The sequence below is a fragment of the Zerene cesonia genome, chromosome 6 (genome assembly GCF_012273895.1).
Source record: "Zerene cesonia ecotype Mississippi chromosome 6, Zerene_cesonia_1.1, whole genome shotgun sequence".
NCBI classification, from domain to species: domain Eukaryota; kingdom Metazoa; phylum Arthropoda; class Insecta; order Lepidoptera; family Pieridae; genus Zerene; species Zerene cesonia.
This window is the reverse complement of record NC_052107.1, coordinates 1,481,032-1,495,529: the sequence shown is the minus strand read 5'-3', so window position 1 is coordinate 1,495,529 and position 14,498 is coordinate 1,481,032. Positions and strand designations below refer to the sequence as shown.

General features: G+C 32.7%; 1 protein-coding gene across 1 annotated transcript in view; it reads right to left on the bottom strand.

Annotated features, from left to right (window-relative positions):
• LOC119840333 (acetylcholine receptor subunit alpha-like) overlaps window positions 1-14,498 on the bottom strand; it is a 64,406-nt gene that overhangs the window by 12,996 nt on the left and 36,912 nt on the right. Inside the window, exon 7 of the mRNA XM_038366892.1 lies at window positions 686-832. Within this exon, the coding sequence (XP_038222820.1) occupies window positions 686-832 (147 nt within the window). The remainder of the gene's footprint in view (window positions 1-685; window positions 833-14,498) is intronic.

The following is a 14,498-nucleotide window of genomic DNA, read 5'->3' as shown; positions in this document are numbered from 1 at the left end:
AGTAATAAATGTTATTTGCAGTTAACAATTTTCTTTTTTCTTTATTACAATATTTATGGCAAGACTAGGTATACTACACTCAGGGAAGTTGCAGCTTTCTAATGGTGAGAGAATTTTTGATATCGGTCCAGTGGTGTTTGCGTGAAAACTTTACAAACATACAAAAATACAAAAGTTTCCTCCTTTCCTTTATAATATAAGTGTACGTATGTACAATAAAGAGGGGTAATCGCAGGAACTACTAGACCGATTTTAAAAACTCTGTCACCATTAAATAGTTTCGTGAAATGGAAACTTTTTAGCATACATGTGAGGTCCACAAACAAAATATTAAAAAAGTGTATGTACTAAAGACTACAGACGAACCTTATCGCTGAGGAATCTCTGCTACACCCAGTCAAAAAAAAAAGGTGTGTGTGCGATTCACACACTATAGAAGTGAAACTTCAGTAAATCGACAAAAGAATGAGATGAATATATATAAAATATAAAATAGTATGTATATTTCTGTCTCATTCTTCGCCGGCTTCATTCTACACATTTTGTATTTGTGTCTCTTACCTGTCGTTTTTCCGTTGCATCAGGTTTGAAATCACAACGATTCTAAAGAAGTTTCACTTCAAAAATAAAAACCCAAAACAAAAAACGTAAGTAATTAACAATACCAAAAACACCAGGTACGTACCTCGTAGTATCAAACTTATACTGCGGTCGCTTCATGAACAGCAGCCGTGGTAGAATGTGGATGAACACGCGTTTCACCCAGGGCGCCATGCGGTGGGTCTGCGGCGACCTGAAGTGGACGTTCAGCACCACCACTGTCACGCATATACTGGAAGTAACATCTTCTGTTATTTTGAAACTAGTGGTGTCTTCTTTGAAACTTTCACGTGGTGTCTGAGTAAAAAGTAGCATATATTATGTTGATCCAATCTTCTGTTTGGGGAAGCTTCGCTTGTGAGAGACGCGATATCAATTTAAATATTGTTATAATTTATAGTTTCACTTTTATAATGCTAGTAGTAGAAAGTAAGATAGGATTTGTATATCGTAGTGTCTGTAGGTTAAAGATGATTAAATGTAATATTCCTAGCATTCTGATGGTTTAAACTTTATAGTGTATAATAATATAATAGTAGTTAATTGTTCGTACTAATACATATAACCTATAACAATAAACTTCGTAGTTTAACTCTTATGCTATAAGATCTAATACTTTTTTTCTTCGTTTTTATTTATTTACTGTGCCAAAATTGTAGCATTTAAAAGTTACAAATATATAAATAGTTATTTTCTGTCCCTACATTTGAACCATGTCTTGAAATACAAGTACTATTAAAACATATTCGACCCGCAATAGAGGTAAAAGATTCTTTCCTATATCAACAACACATTATGAAGAAAGGGCCTTGACAATTGGATTCCTAACCGAAATCTGAAAGTTCCCTCGTATTGAATAACTTCGGCATCGAGTCCGCATGCGCGTCTTAGCTAATCAAGATATATGTCGTTAATCAGTGGGGTGGCTGCAGGCGTAATCTTTGGTGCGCTATAACTTTTTATGCGAGTCGGTAAATTGCGTTAGCCTGTGATAATATAAGCTGGTAATTAAGCTCATATTGTGTAAGAGAAACTACTAGGATTTAGTTACTAGTTTGTTATTTCTTTAATAGAATTTTTTTAACAGCAATAGCATAAAATATAATATTACTACAAAGGTGAACATTATACATAATGACAAAACGATGTAAAACGTTCTATAAAAGTAAATGAAATTAATGACGCAGGACTCATTAAATATCTTCTGCCCACTTGTATAGCACTTGGCAGTTAGACCTTTGCAGATGTTTGAGGCTATTTTCGTCATCATCATCAGCCTATATATGTTCCCACTGCTGGGACACAGGCCTCCTATGAGGCTATTTTACTCGTAACCATATACATATTTACATTAGAATGACTGGCATTATCACAAATTACGTTTTTTGTGAGAGTTGACTTAGTTCCTCATTATGACTATCTGAATGTTGAGAAATTTTGAACGGTAGCACGGTTCGGAAAAAAGACGCGGGTTCGAATTCCGCCTCGTGATCGATTTTTTCTATTCTTTCAAAATTTCTCATTTAAAAAGCAGTTCGATGCAATAAAACTAAGAATTATACCTGAATGTTGAATATAATCAAAGTTCGCGAAACCTTCATAAAAACATGAAAGATGAAATAATTTTTGGCGCCACAATGCCGTTGGATGGTTTACAGTCGACACTAAAGTAATGGCGGTGTGAAAGAGACAGAGATACCAGTCAAATCACAAGGACCTGTCAGAACTAACAGCGTTGTCACTCGAGTGCCGGTGGAGGACCCTCTGCGAATACTACGTAAACTTTAACGTTTTTATTGTATGTCCCTGTTTGTAGTTTACCTTTTTTTGTCTATTGTCTTACCTACTATACTACCAAACATTGTGTTAATTATAAAAATTTTGCAATTTGAGGCGGCTTTTCATTTAATGTTCTTTATTGTTTGTTTTTTTGTTTAATGTTCCTTTGTATATTTTTTCGTATATTTAGTGTAAAATCTTGGACAATCGGTTAAATACTAAGTAATAATAATATCATTCCGATAAGACTCTTGAGATATTTGATCAGGAAAAATGCCAGTAAATACTAAGAAAAGAATAAATGAATTGCGATAGTTATGCCACTGTTATGGTTAAAAAACATCTACTAAGTTCAACGAGTATTTTGTATGTGTTTATCTCAAAACTTTGCTGTATTAGGAAGAAAAATATAACTGCATGTGTGGGCCCTATATAATAAAGCTTTAGCCCGCGGCTTCGCACGTTAAACTCGGAGTAGTTTATAGATGTTATTTTGACATATAAACATTCCTCTTAAATCAAATTATTTATAAAAGTCTATCAAAATCTGTTGCGTAGTTTTAAAGATTTAAGTATACATAGGGACATATCGACAGACAGAGAAAGCGACTTGTTTTAAACTATGTAGTGATTTAACACCTATTGGATAAAGTAGACCAATCTTTTACATCTGGCAAATAGTCCTTTATTTATCTGTACTGGGCATCGAATTCTAAGACTGTCAATTCCAGATCTCACTCATTATAAATCAACAATTGGTGTACGATAAATACACCGATTCAAACACAAATTTCTGCATTTTCCGCTGCAACACTTACCCTTCAGTAAAAGGATTTTTATTTTATGGGTGTATTTTTCTTTTTACTTTGGTCTATCGAATACCACCGCAGGCTACATGCTCGGGTCAGGTCAGACAGAAAATGAAGCGTGTAAAATTGTAATTTTAAAAGTGAGCTGAAAACCTGGTTTACATAATGTTTTGTGAATGAACGAACATTTTTTATGATAAATACTATAATAGTTTTGACGTTAATAGTGATTTGTACAATAATTTATAAAATAAGCAATATGTAATAAATAAATACTCGCTCTAATGATAAGCACACAATATTAAGTTTATTTACAATATCATACTTTTTGTGTATAGATACAAAACAATTAAAAAAATCTTTTAAGTAAACATTTTATATGTAACTCATGTCCCAATTTTATATTTATTCGATAAGAAATGAGTGAAAATAATATTTGAATAATTAAAAGCTTTTAGTATTTTAACTACCTATATATAAACTAGAAACAATTGAGTTTTTGACTTCGATGACTTTATTATATTCAACTTTATTATTTTTATAGTCCAATCCCTTCGAATGAAAATATTTCCAACGCAATGTACCCTAATTTTTGGCACAAACGCTTTATCCCTTCCTCGTCCTTTGTTCAAAAGTTACGCAATCAAATATCTTGTTTTGGAAGTGGATTTTAATTTATATGTAAATTGTGGAATGTAATCGCGACCCGGGAGGTGATTAAACACAGAAACTTATGTTTGGAGTTATACGCGATTTGTTGGTTAAGGTTAATTGTTTAAATGTTTATTTGTTTTACTATTATTGTTATAATAATACTGGAACTGTGAGTGATTTTATCTCGTTATATTTTAGCCTCTGATTCAAACTATATTTTATCGCAAGAAAAACATTTTTTTACATGAATTTTGAATTTTATACCGTTTGTAATTTGGGAAACTTAAAGAACTGAGAAATTTTGAAAGAATAGAAAAAAATTGATCACGGGGCAGGATTCGAACCTGCGTTTCTTGCCTAACCGTAGCAACGCCGAAAGAGTAGAAGAAATTCGATTACTGTGGCGGGATCACGGGTGGCCGAGAGGCTAGGCGTTACTACGGTTAAGCAAGAAACGCAGGTTCAAATCCTGCCTCGTGATCAAATTTTTTCTATTCTTTCAAAATTTCTCATTTATAAAGCATTTCAATGCTATAAAACTAAAAATTAAACTTAAAGAACTAACTTATGAAGTTAAACCCGTTTTCAGAGTTGAAAAACGGTACACGTGTTGCCACATGAAAAATCACAGCTTTCAAAGGATTTAGGTAACTAAGTGTCAAAGCGTTCACTGATTCTTTAGGACCCTTGGAAGCTGGCAAGATTTATTTTGAAACAAGTTGGCGTCTGCGACTTCGTTGCTTGTGCATTCATAATTATTTTTGCAAAATATATTCTACAAAAAGGGCACCGACGTCCCAAGGGTAAGGTGCCACTCTAGATTGTAATGAATGGGATCAAATGACTAATTTACCATCAAACAAAAAAAAAATCAAGTCAATCGGTTGAAAACCCACGGAGTTATTGGATAACAAAACCAAAAAATAGATAAATAGTATACAACATGACATTAAGAGATGTTTTGAATTTGTTGAAATTATAAAATTACATAATATTTCATCAAAAAGTTTATGACGCAATATGCATTGAAGTTTATTTATACGTTTTATTAATGACGCAAAATACGCAATTAAAAGTGTATATGAAATGTCTTGTATTTTATTATAGTGTACATTCAAAAACTTACCTTATTGATACCAGAATCATGGCGAAAATGAGATATTTCCCCAACAGTGGCACGACAAGCGAGGTGGGTGGTATAATCTCTACCACCAGCAGGAAGAAAACGTGGAGGCTAATAAGTATCGATATAGATAATGTCACCTGGAAATGTAAGGAAAATTAACATTTTGTTTGTGAAATAGAAAATTCAACAGTAGCTATATAAATATGCTAAACATTTTTAATGAATTTAAATCATACTTCCAGTATACTTATTAGCACTTTAATCTAATTTAACCTGCACTAGGTATTAAAAATATCTTTAGAAAAGATAAGTGCGTGCTAGTTAAATTATTAATACACGAATGTTTATTAATTTTCATTCAAATACTGGTTTTAAACAAACCAATATTAAAATTATGAAACACATAAACGTTATTCACATTTAACCAAAACGAAACAATAGATAACAGCTTTCAGTAAATAGTTAAAATTTAGTGCTCTTTTTGGAGCGTTTGTATACAGTTGGTGATGTGCAATAGAATTTGAACGAAAATACAGATAAATGTAAATGGCACTCGATAAGCGCGCGAAAATATATATGTGTATTTTTTTTAACCCGTTTCTTCTTTATTTATGGCAATATTGTATATAAAAAAAAAAATATTTAAATAAATGTGGAGAAAGTGCTAGAAACTACGTTGAATCATGGATTCAAAGAATAAAGCTGGAGAGATAAATTGGAGCAATTTTTTCACTTATCGATGTCATTACTGGCGAAGTCAAACGACGCCGTAATTCTCTGAAGACCCTTCAATCATTGGGAGAATACATTAATAGTTTAGTACGGGATTGTTGGCGAACAATTCATTTTAGGATACTTTTCTTTACATTTTTTGTTTAGTTTACATGACTATCGACAATGTGTGTGCTTTATATTTGATTTTATGTCAAAGAATCACTTAATATCACTGTCAAGTTAAAATATTATATATATCAACAGATTATACATTTTTCGGAAACGAAACATAAAAAAATTGGGCTGTATGTAGTCCTTTGCCTAACAAGAAAGTTTAAAACCTAACGTGCTATCGTAGCATCACCAAAAAAGAAAACCTGATTGTGAAGTTATTGAAGAGTTTGTCTATCGAAATAATAAAAAATTGTAAATTATTATGGTATTATTTATAATACAGTAAATTTATTTAACAAAGAAGTTGATTTAGTTTTTGATTCACTAATAATTTTTATTATATTTATATAGATTAGCGTTATATAAAGATATATATTTTATATGGATAAGCGCTACTTCTCTGATTATACGCGTGTTTCAATCTTTCATTATTGTATAAAATTTTTGTATCCACACCTTTTATAAATTGACACTGGCAAATAGTTCTGACATATTACCATTAAAAAAAATCCCGTCAAATTACAAAAAAAAAAATACCTTTTCCCCGCTATCTGAGGGCAAGTAGAAGGTAAGGACGGTCAGGAACGAGATCCCCATGCAGGGTATTATGATGTTCACCGTGTAGAAGAGGGTCTTCCGCCTCATGGTGATGTTGAATGTTATGTCGAGATATGGCTCGTCACAACACGTGTAGAACTTTTCGTTCCTGTGAATTTTGTATATATTAGAAATGAGACATTTCTTATATAGAAACGTACTGAGGTAATTGCTTAGCCTATAATTTAATGTAATAAAATGGATTTTGTAATAACATATGGAATGTATTTATACATAATATCATTAAGTATATAAAGGTAAAAGAGTAACGTATATTGTAAAATGTTCCTTTCATCTCATCAAAAAGTATATGTCGGTCTGAACTTTTATAAAATATCATGTAACCTTCCTGGAGTTCAAACTTCATGAAACCTGGCAACCTAGAACGAATAAAAAAAAGAATCACCGACAAAAGCCGCAATATGAGGAGTGCGTATGAGAAATGTATAGCATTTGTTCCGCTACCCCCGGGTTCATATGACAATGGCTAAGTTTATAAAATGTTTCACTACTCATAGTTTCGCTATATAAAAGCATCTGTGTAGAGAAACTAAATATACTGTGTGTATTTCAATGCAGAGCTGATTTTGCTAGATGTGTACCGTATTTTCGTTAACAATCCGTATTTTTGAACCACATTGACATTTGTCTTACCTGATGCTTTTTTATGCCTTTTGCTTTATTTTGGCAAACAAATTGGAGTGTATAGGATTAAATTTTTCATACAAGTCATTAGAATGGTATAAATGCGAAATGTTGTCTATCTGTCTATCTTTTTGTCTGTTCGTCACGGCTTAATCACTAGGTATGCTTTTGTTTGAAGTTTGGTACTAAGATAGTTGTAAACCCGGGAGAGGACATAGGAAAGTTTATATACCAAAAACCCCCGGGTAACGGGAACTATACAGAAAATGCCTCAGACTGTCTATTTTTTCCTTTTACTACGCGAGCGACACCACGACTAGAAAACTGGTATTATATAAATAATTATTTTTTAAATCTTTGGGTTGGGAAGCGAGAGGCAAGTTTCCCTTTCCTTACTTAGTCAATTGCTTCTTTCTAGTCATCAAACTTTTCCTGATCCCTTTCCCCTTAAAAGTGGGCAGCGCATTTCAGAGGACTTACCTCTGCGAATGTTCAAGGGCGGCGGTGATCGCATATCATCAGGCGAACCACTTACGGCATAAAAAAGACGTCACATCGTGGAAAAGGCTAATATATCTTAAAAATATTACATTTTTGAGTGGGCAGGTATAAATCAATTATAAAAAACCTTTGTGACAAATAAAAAACAAAGTGACATTTAATTACATTCAATAGAATATTAGGTAAAATTCAACCAACATAATACTCGTTGCATAAACTAATATTATTGAGTTTTTTTTAATAAAATAAAAATAAAGCTCCCAAGAATCCCAAAATACACAACATACATAATATTATAATTATATTATCTGTATTCTTTGCTAATGTAAAATAGTAGTTGATCTCATATAAAGGTCCCATTCACGCCCGAGTTACGACAAATCATAGCCTAAAGAAAGTCTAACAACCGAGTTGAAATAAAATAACACTTTCGTCTAAGTGGTTCTGCTTGAATGATATAAATAGGTATAACGATTTATGGGTACAAGGTCGAATTTGGGACGGATATATAAAGGTAATTCTTTCTCCCCTATTTCATAAATAAGACAGACAAATAATAAGACATAATTGAAATAAATATACAAAAGAATTAAAATGTTACTTGCAAAGTTTTATCTAGGGTTTCTTATCTTATTGCAAAAACGTCTTGTCTTAATAACGTTTAAGGGCAAGACCGAACCGTGATACGAATCTTGACTTTATCTCAAGCGATTAGCCTTTTCACACGACCTTCTGTTATTGTGTTATCCCCAATTTGTTTTTATATTAGGTCTCTAGAATCGTGTTTTTGAATTTAGGTGAACTGGTGGAATAGAATTGTGACTGTTATTCGAGACTTAATTAAAAGTTTTCTTCTCGTTTTTTACCAGTAATGTTATGCTTTGTGAACATTTGGTTGTTTTCAACCGACTTCAAAAAGGCGGTTATGGACTGTATTTTTTGTATGTGTTACCTCATAACTTTTTACTGAGTGAACCGATTTTTATGATTCTTTTTTCCTGCCTGCCATGTGGTCCCATTAAAATTTTCGTTTAGTTCTGACAATTTTTCTAGTTTTTGGTTAAAAATCATTATTTAATACACTGTTCTTTATTGATTTCATTCAAATTTGATTTATATTCATCATCAGCCCATATATGTTCCCACTGCTGGGACACAGGCCTCCTATGAGGGTTCAGGCCATAATCCACCACGCTGGCCAAGTGCGGGTTGGCAGATGTCGCATGTCGTCGAACTTTTAATTCTTGGACATGCCGGTTTCCTCACGATGTTTTCCTTCACCGTTTAAGCAGTGGTGATGTTATCCACATGCGCAGATAAATTGAAAAATCAATTTATTTCCTGCACGCTCGCCCGGTCTCGAACCCCGACTTATCGATTTTGAAGTCCGAGGTTCTCACCACTGAGCCACCACTAATGATTTATATTAGACTTTATATAACTTAATTTAATACAGATTTGAGCAATTATACTGAATAATAATCCAATATATCTATTATATCTGTCCACATGATCGAAATAAAGTTGTTAAAACTCTACACAAACATTGAGAAGTTTCATATTTAAAATATTCACACTAAAGTATTCTCGAACCTTTACGATTGCCAACCACTTCTTGTGACCATCGACAACCCTATAAAGATTATACGTATATGTAAATGATATGTTTATGTGTGTTAAGTTGCGTCTTCTATATCGAGATAAGGGTGTAAAGGGCAGGCTTACCAGCTAAGCGGATGTGAGCGGAGAGGCTTGTATCGACCTCATAAGTACGGTAATGTAGGGCTGCCGCAAGGTTTATATTTCGTGCTCGTATACCAGCTTACATATTTTAGGTATGTTAAGGTTATTTTATGATTTCAAAGAGCTTGTAATCTGTATATGTAAATATAATTGACGTCTTTGTAATTTCAAAAATAAAAGGAGATAAAACTTTTTTTTAGTCTGTTGTTCTGTGTGTCTGAGATTAGACACTAAATCTGATCTCTAATTATAGATATAGATAATGTTGTATTCTTGCAAGGCATTTTTAAGATTTGATTTTTTTAAAATGTTCCAAGTAGTGCTTTAGTTTCTATTGATTAATTTTTGTGTTACATTAGTAAAATGGTTATGTAACGATTAAAGAAATACAAATCAATAAATAAAACTCTATACTAACATCGCTAAATATCAAAACAAATTCTTCTTCGACGAAACCGTGCTTTTTTTACCATTAACAAACTGTTTATACAACGTTCCAAAATAAGTTACATCGATAGAAGAAAACATGGACAAATTTTATATTTCCTTGCGGAATATTGAAGATGTGCTGACTCAGCGCTGACTTGCGTCTCAGCTGTTCGCTGTAAAAGCGATATCATGTTTCAATTTATAAAGATGCTAGATTAGGGATATGGGTATAAAATAAATTGTGCATATAATGATATTAGATTTTTACTTTTTTTTGTCATAAATTTGGTACAGAAATAGTTTGTGAAGAAAGGAAAGAGGATAATTATTATTATGATTATTTTGGAAATCCCAAGGCAATTAAAAATATGTGGGGAATCCCCTTTTTCTTTACTACGAAGGCTAACTGCGAAAGTTAATTTAAATATAACCTTTAAAAATGGTCACCCTATTCCCACAATATACGCAACATGAGTACACCCTATTCAATTTGTGTCGAAACCTTAACGTGCGGTCAGACTGTGGCTTCCGATACAAAACTGCTTAATGGACTCATCCGTTACAAACAACAAGACGCACATATATTTTACGGATGTAAGCATACTCAATGATATATATTAACTAAAATATAATAATAAAATAACCAACAAGAAAGATGTATTGTGCACCAAATGATAAAAAAATAAATAAAAGAATATACACATTATTACACAGATTCAAGAGTACAACTGGCGGTCTCATCGCTAAGGCAGAGATCTCTCTTCCAGACAATTAGGTGGTCAAGGAGAAGCTATAAACATACAAATTTATGGAAGAGGTGCAAATATATAAGTTCATAATATATGCAAAAAAAAAACACATATAAAAATAAAAGTACATACTTATAAAATCATAGAAATACATTCATTCTTACATACCTACATACATACATTATACATATTTATATTATATATAAACAGTAATTAAACATTAAAAGATTATATATATTGAGAAAATGGTTTTGCGCATTATGAAAACAAATATACAGATAAAATAAAAATCAAATATAAAAGGCAATAAATGCTTTTCTAATCCTTCATTACATACATTCATTAATTTTCCTTCTCAAATGCATTTTAAAGCCCAAACCACTGATAATTATATATATAATAATATATTATCTGTGCTTAACTCTAAAGTTAAGTTAGATATTTCTTGCAAATTCACGGCGAGATGATGTAACACTCAAAATTACAGGATAGAATTTGGAACGTTCAGTGAAAGCCGGTTTCCCATCTAGGTCGATTTATCAGTCTGAAATTGCTCGCTTGAATCTAGATTTTATCTAGATAAAATCGTTGGCATTAAGTGCTTATAAAATTATATATGTAACGGATTGTGATAGATAGAGGAATTAGCAGTATATAAATTTAAGTTTGTTGTGAGTTCATAACATAAAATTTACAGTCATAAGTTTTAATTATTTTAAATAGGAGTCACGATACGATACTTTCATATTTTTTATGTTACAGTCGGCAATGGAGCTGGTCGGACGCCTGATGCTAAGCGCTACCACCGCCCATGAACATTTGGAGAGGCATAAGGTCCATTGCAGACCTTACACCTCTACAAATGGATTGCCGACTTTAAATTGGGATAGGATTAAGAAAGGATTGGCGAGAGGAATAAAGGAAAGGACTGGGAAGGGTAAGGAAAAGGATATGGGCCTCCGGCTCCCCCACTCACCGAACGAAACACAGCAGAATGCTATTTCACGCCGGTCATCTGTGGGGGTGTGGTACTTCCCTGGTGCGAGCTGGTCCAATTCGTGCCGAAGCGTGCTCGACTACCACATATCATATCCTTTCATAAATTACTATAATTAAAAATCTATTCTCAATAGAAACAGTAGATGGGCTTGTTTCATATATGATTTATGTTCCTAAGCTTCCAAAGAATCAAGAAGTTAGGTTTTCTTAATGTGTCGTGGTCCTTTTGTGGGAGTCGACCACACTTACGCACAAATGGGCCTTTTCCTCACCCTTCCCGATCTATTCCTTCTTTCCAGTCGTCAATCCATATGCCTTTCCCCTTAAAAACGGTCAGTGCATTCGCAAAGGCATTAACTCTACGAATATTCATGGACGGTGGTGATCGCAATCAACAGTTCAGTTGGTCGCTTATGACATAAAAAAAATATAATTCAAAACGTTACCTTACATAACCTATCATAGCTGGTAGAAAAAAGGGTACCTAAATTATCGTGTTCATCACAAATTCAGCTGAAACGTAGATACTTGTTTAACAAGATTTTTGTAAAAGCTCTCAGCTGAATGATACAACTTCAGCCGAGATATTTCGTGAAACTTCTTCATTTGCAGCGAAGTCTCATTTAAATCACTTTTGTTACATGAGACGCACTTAACAAGGAAATTTCTGGAACGTTTCGTCGTTTGTTTGAAAGTATAATTCTCTATGCTCTGTCATTTCCACTCGGAGTACCGAAGTAATGAAGATTTAGATTGTACCTTTTTTTTTAAAACGTATAAAAAGAAAAGGGAAAGCATTGATTCAACCCAAAAATACGATAACTTTGAATATTTATTGTATATTTTACGATTAATAGACAATGAATAAACATTAAAGACATGAAAATTTACAAGCATAAAGAACACATAAGTCTTACAGATAAACACTTACAGATAGAGAAATAAAAAGCACCAAATAAGACTTTGAAAGATAAACGATTAAATTTCGTGTTATTGTTTAATTATAATAGGCTTTTAATTGGAATCTGAGTGTAATGGCTGTTATTGTTATTATCAACTGTGCAAAATTTTTAATAAAGATGTTTTTTTTTTCAGTAGATAATTAAATATGTTCTGTATATAATTATCAAAATCTGTTGAGTGCTTTTCGCGTGAAAAAGTAACAAACATACATATAAAAATCCACCCTCATAAACTTGCACATTTATAATATTAGAATAATATGATAGTAATATACGTCATGTATTAAACTAGGCCAGGACTCAATGATATAGTCACTGAAATAATGTCCACATGTAAGAGACGATTATCATTAAAGACGATTTAATAAAAGTTATGAAAAATCAACACAAAATACACAAAGCATAATATCGAAAACTTGCTAGTACTAATAAGTAATAACTAAAGCCACGGGCATACCGCTAAGAGCCTTTGAGTGAAACTAGAAGCAGAAATTTCGTCTGTAATCAATTTATGATGAGTCTGCTTAGTGTTGAAGGAAATTGCGGTTTTGGACACAAACAACAATTACGAAATAACGTGAGTTGTAGTACTTGTGTTTCTCTGTTTTTTTTTTCTTTTTTTGTGTCCTAATAGACCAGTGTTCTTGTATAGGGCAAATGGATGATGCGGGTGAAATAGTCCATTTTTTAAATTTATATGTCTTTTCATAATCAGGATGTAAAGCTTCAATTATGATATCACTGTCTTCGATTACCAAATGCTCGTTGTTCCTAAACCAGGTCGGATATTTTTATTCAATTAACATAAAGAACAGATGAAAAGTATTTAAATACAAGGTATATATAAATATACTACAATTGCAGTTTGGAAGGATATTCTAACATGGTCTAAGTTTGACAATTTGAGGGCGGTTTAGTTTTTGTTAAAACTAATTATTTTTGTGTTGAGACTTTTTTTCCGTTAGTTACCATTGGGCCAAATCTGAAAGCAACCATATAATATAAATAAACATATTATGTCACTCACCGCACTGCAGGCACTTCGAGTATGTCCCACTCGACGGACATGTAGAACTCGGAGAGGTCCACGCCCACTGACACAATATTACTGCCCGCTTGTTCGTCCATGTGTCGCAGGTCCACCTGCGTACCAACTCATCGTATCATCTCATTAACAAACACATAGAAAGAAGAATGAGCATTGGGCGATTTCACTTTCTCTCTTACACACACACACACACACACACACACATGTAATGATTTAAATCGCATACATGTATTCTAAATAGATTTTAAATAAAGAATACATTGAAATTTGGCGTAGTCGAAAATGAACCTTTTTCTATAGTAATTGTGATTCCAATTACTGTAAACGACTGTTATATGATTCGAGTGCAATGTTATCTTGTTATTTCGACGCCACGGTGTTGCATCTATATTTTTGTCTACCATTCACACCTCCATTTATTCATACAAGCCTGTTGCCGTGCTAAAATAATCGAGATTGTTCCATCAGTACCATATACGTTTAGTTATACGTTATTGTAGTAAACTAATTTTAATATCAGCCAGTTTATTAAGCGGCACGAAGGAAATTGTGCCTTAATTATAATTTAATCAAATTTTCTTCTCCCAACTCTAAACTCAACTCAACTTAAACATAATTTGAACTTATTCATTCAATTAAGCTTCTTTCAAAAGCACTTTGAATATAATCTTGGCGTTATCGCGTGACCGTCATTCGTCACATAAATTTCTATTTATAACTACTTTTGGACTTACAGCATATATATTTAGAAATGTTAAAATATTTTGACAATTTTTTAAACAGGACGTTATGCAGAAAACATGTTATAAGTCGCGGTAACATTGAGGGCTAACGAAACAATTAAATAAAGTCGCAATAACTCTGACTTGTGCTGCAATCGTCGATAATATAAATAACTAGCTGTAACCCACGGCGTCACTCGCCTGTAAAAAGTAGCCTATGTGTTAATCCAGACTATGATCTATCTTT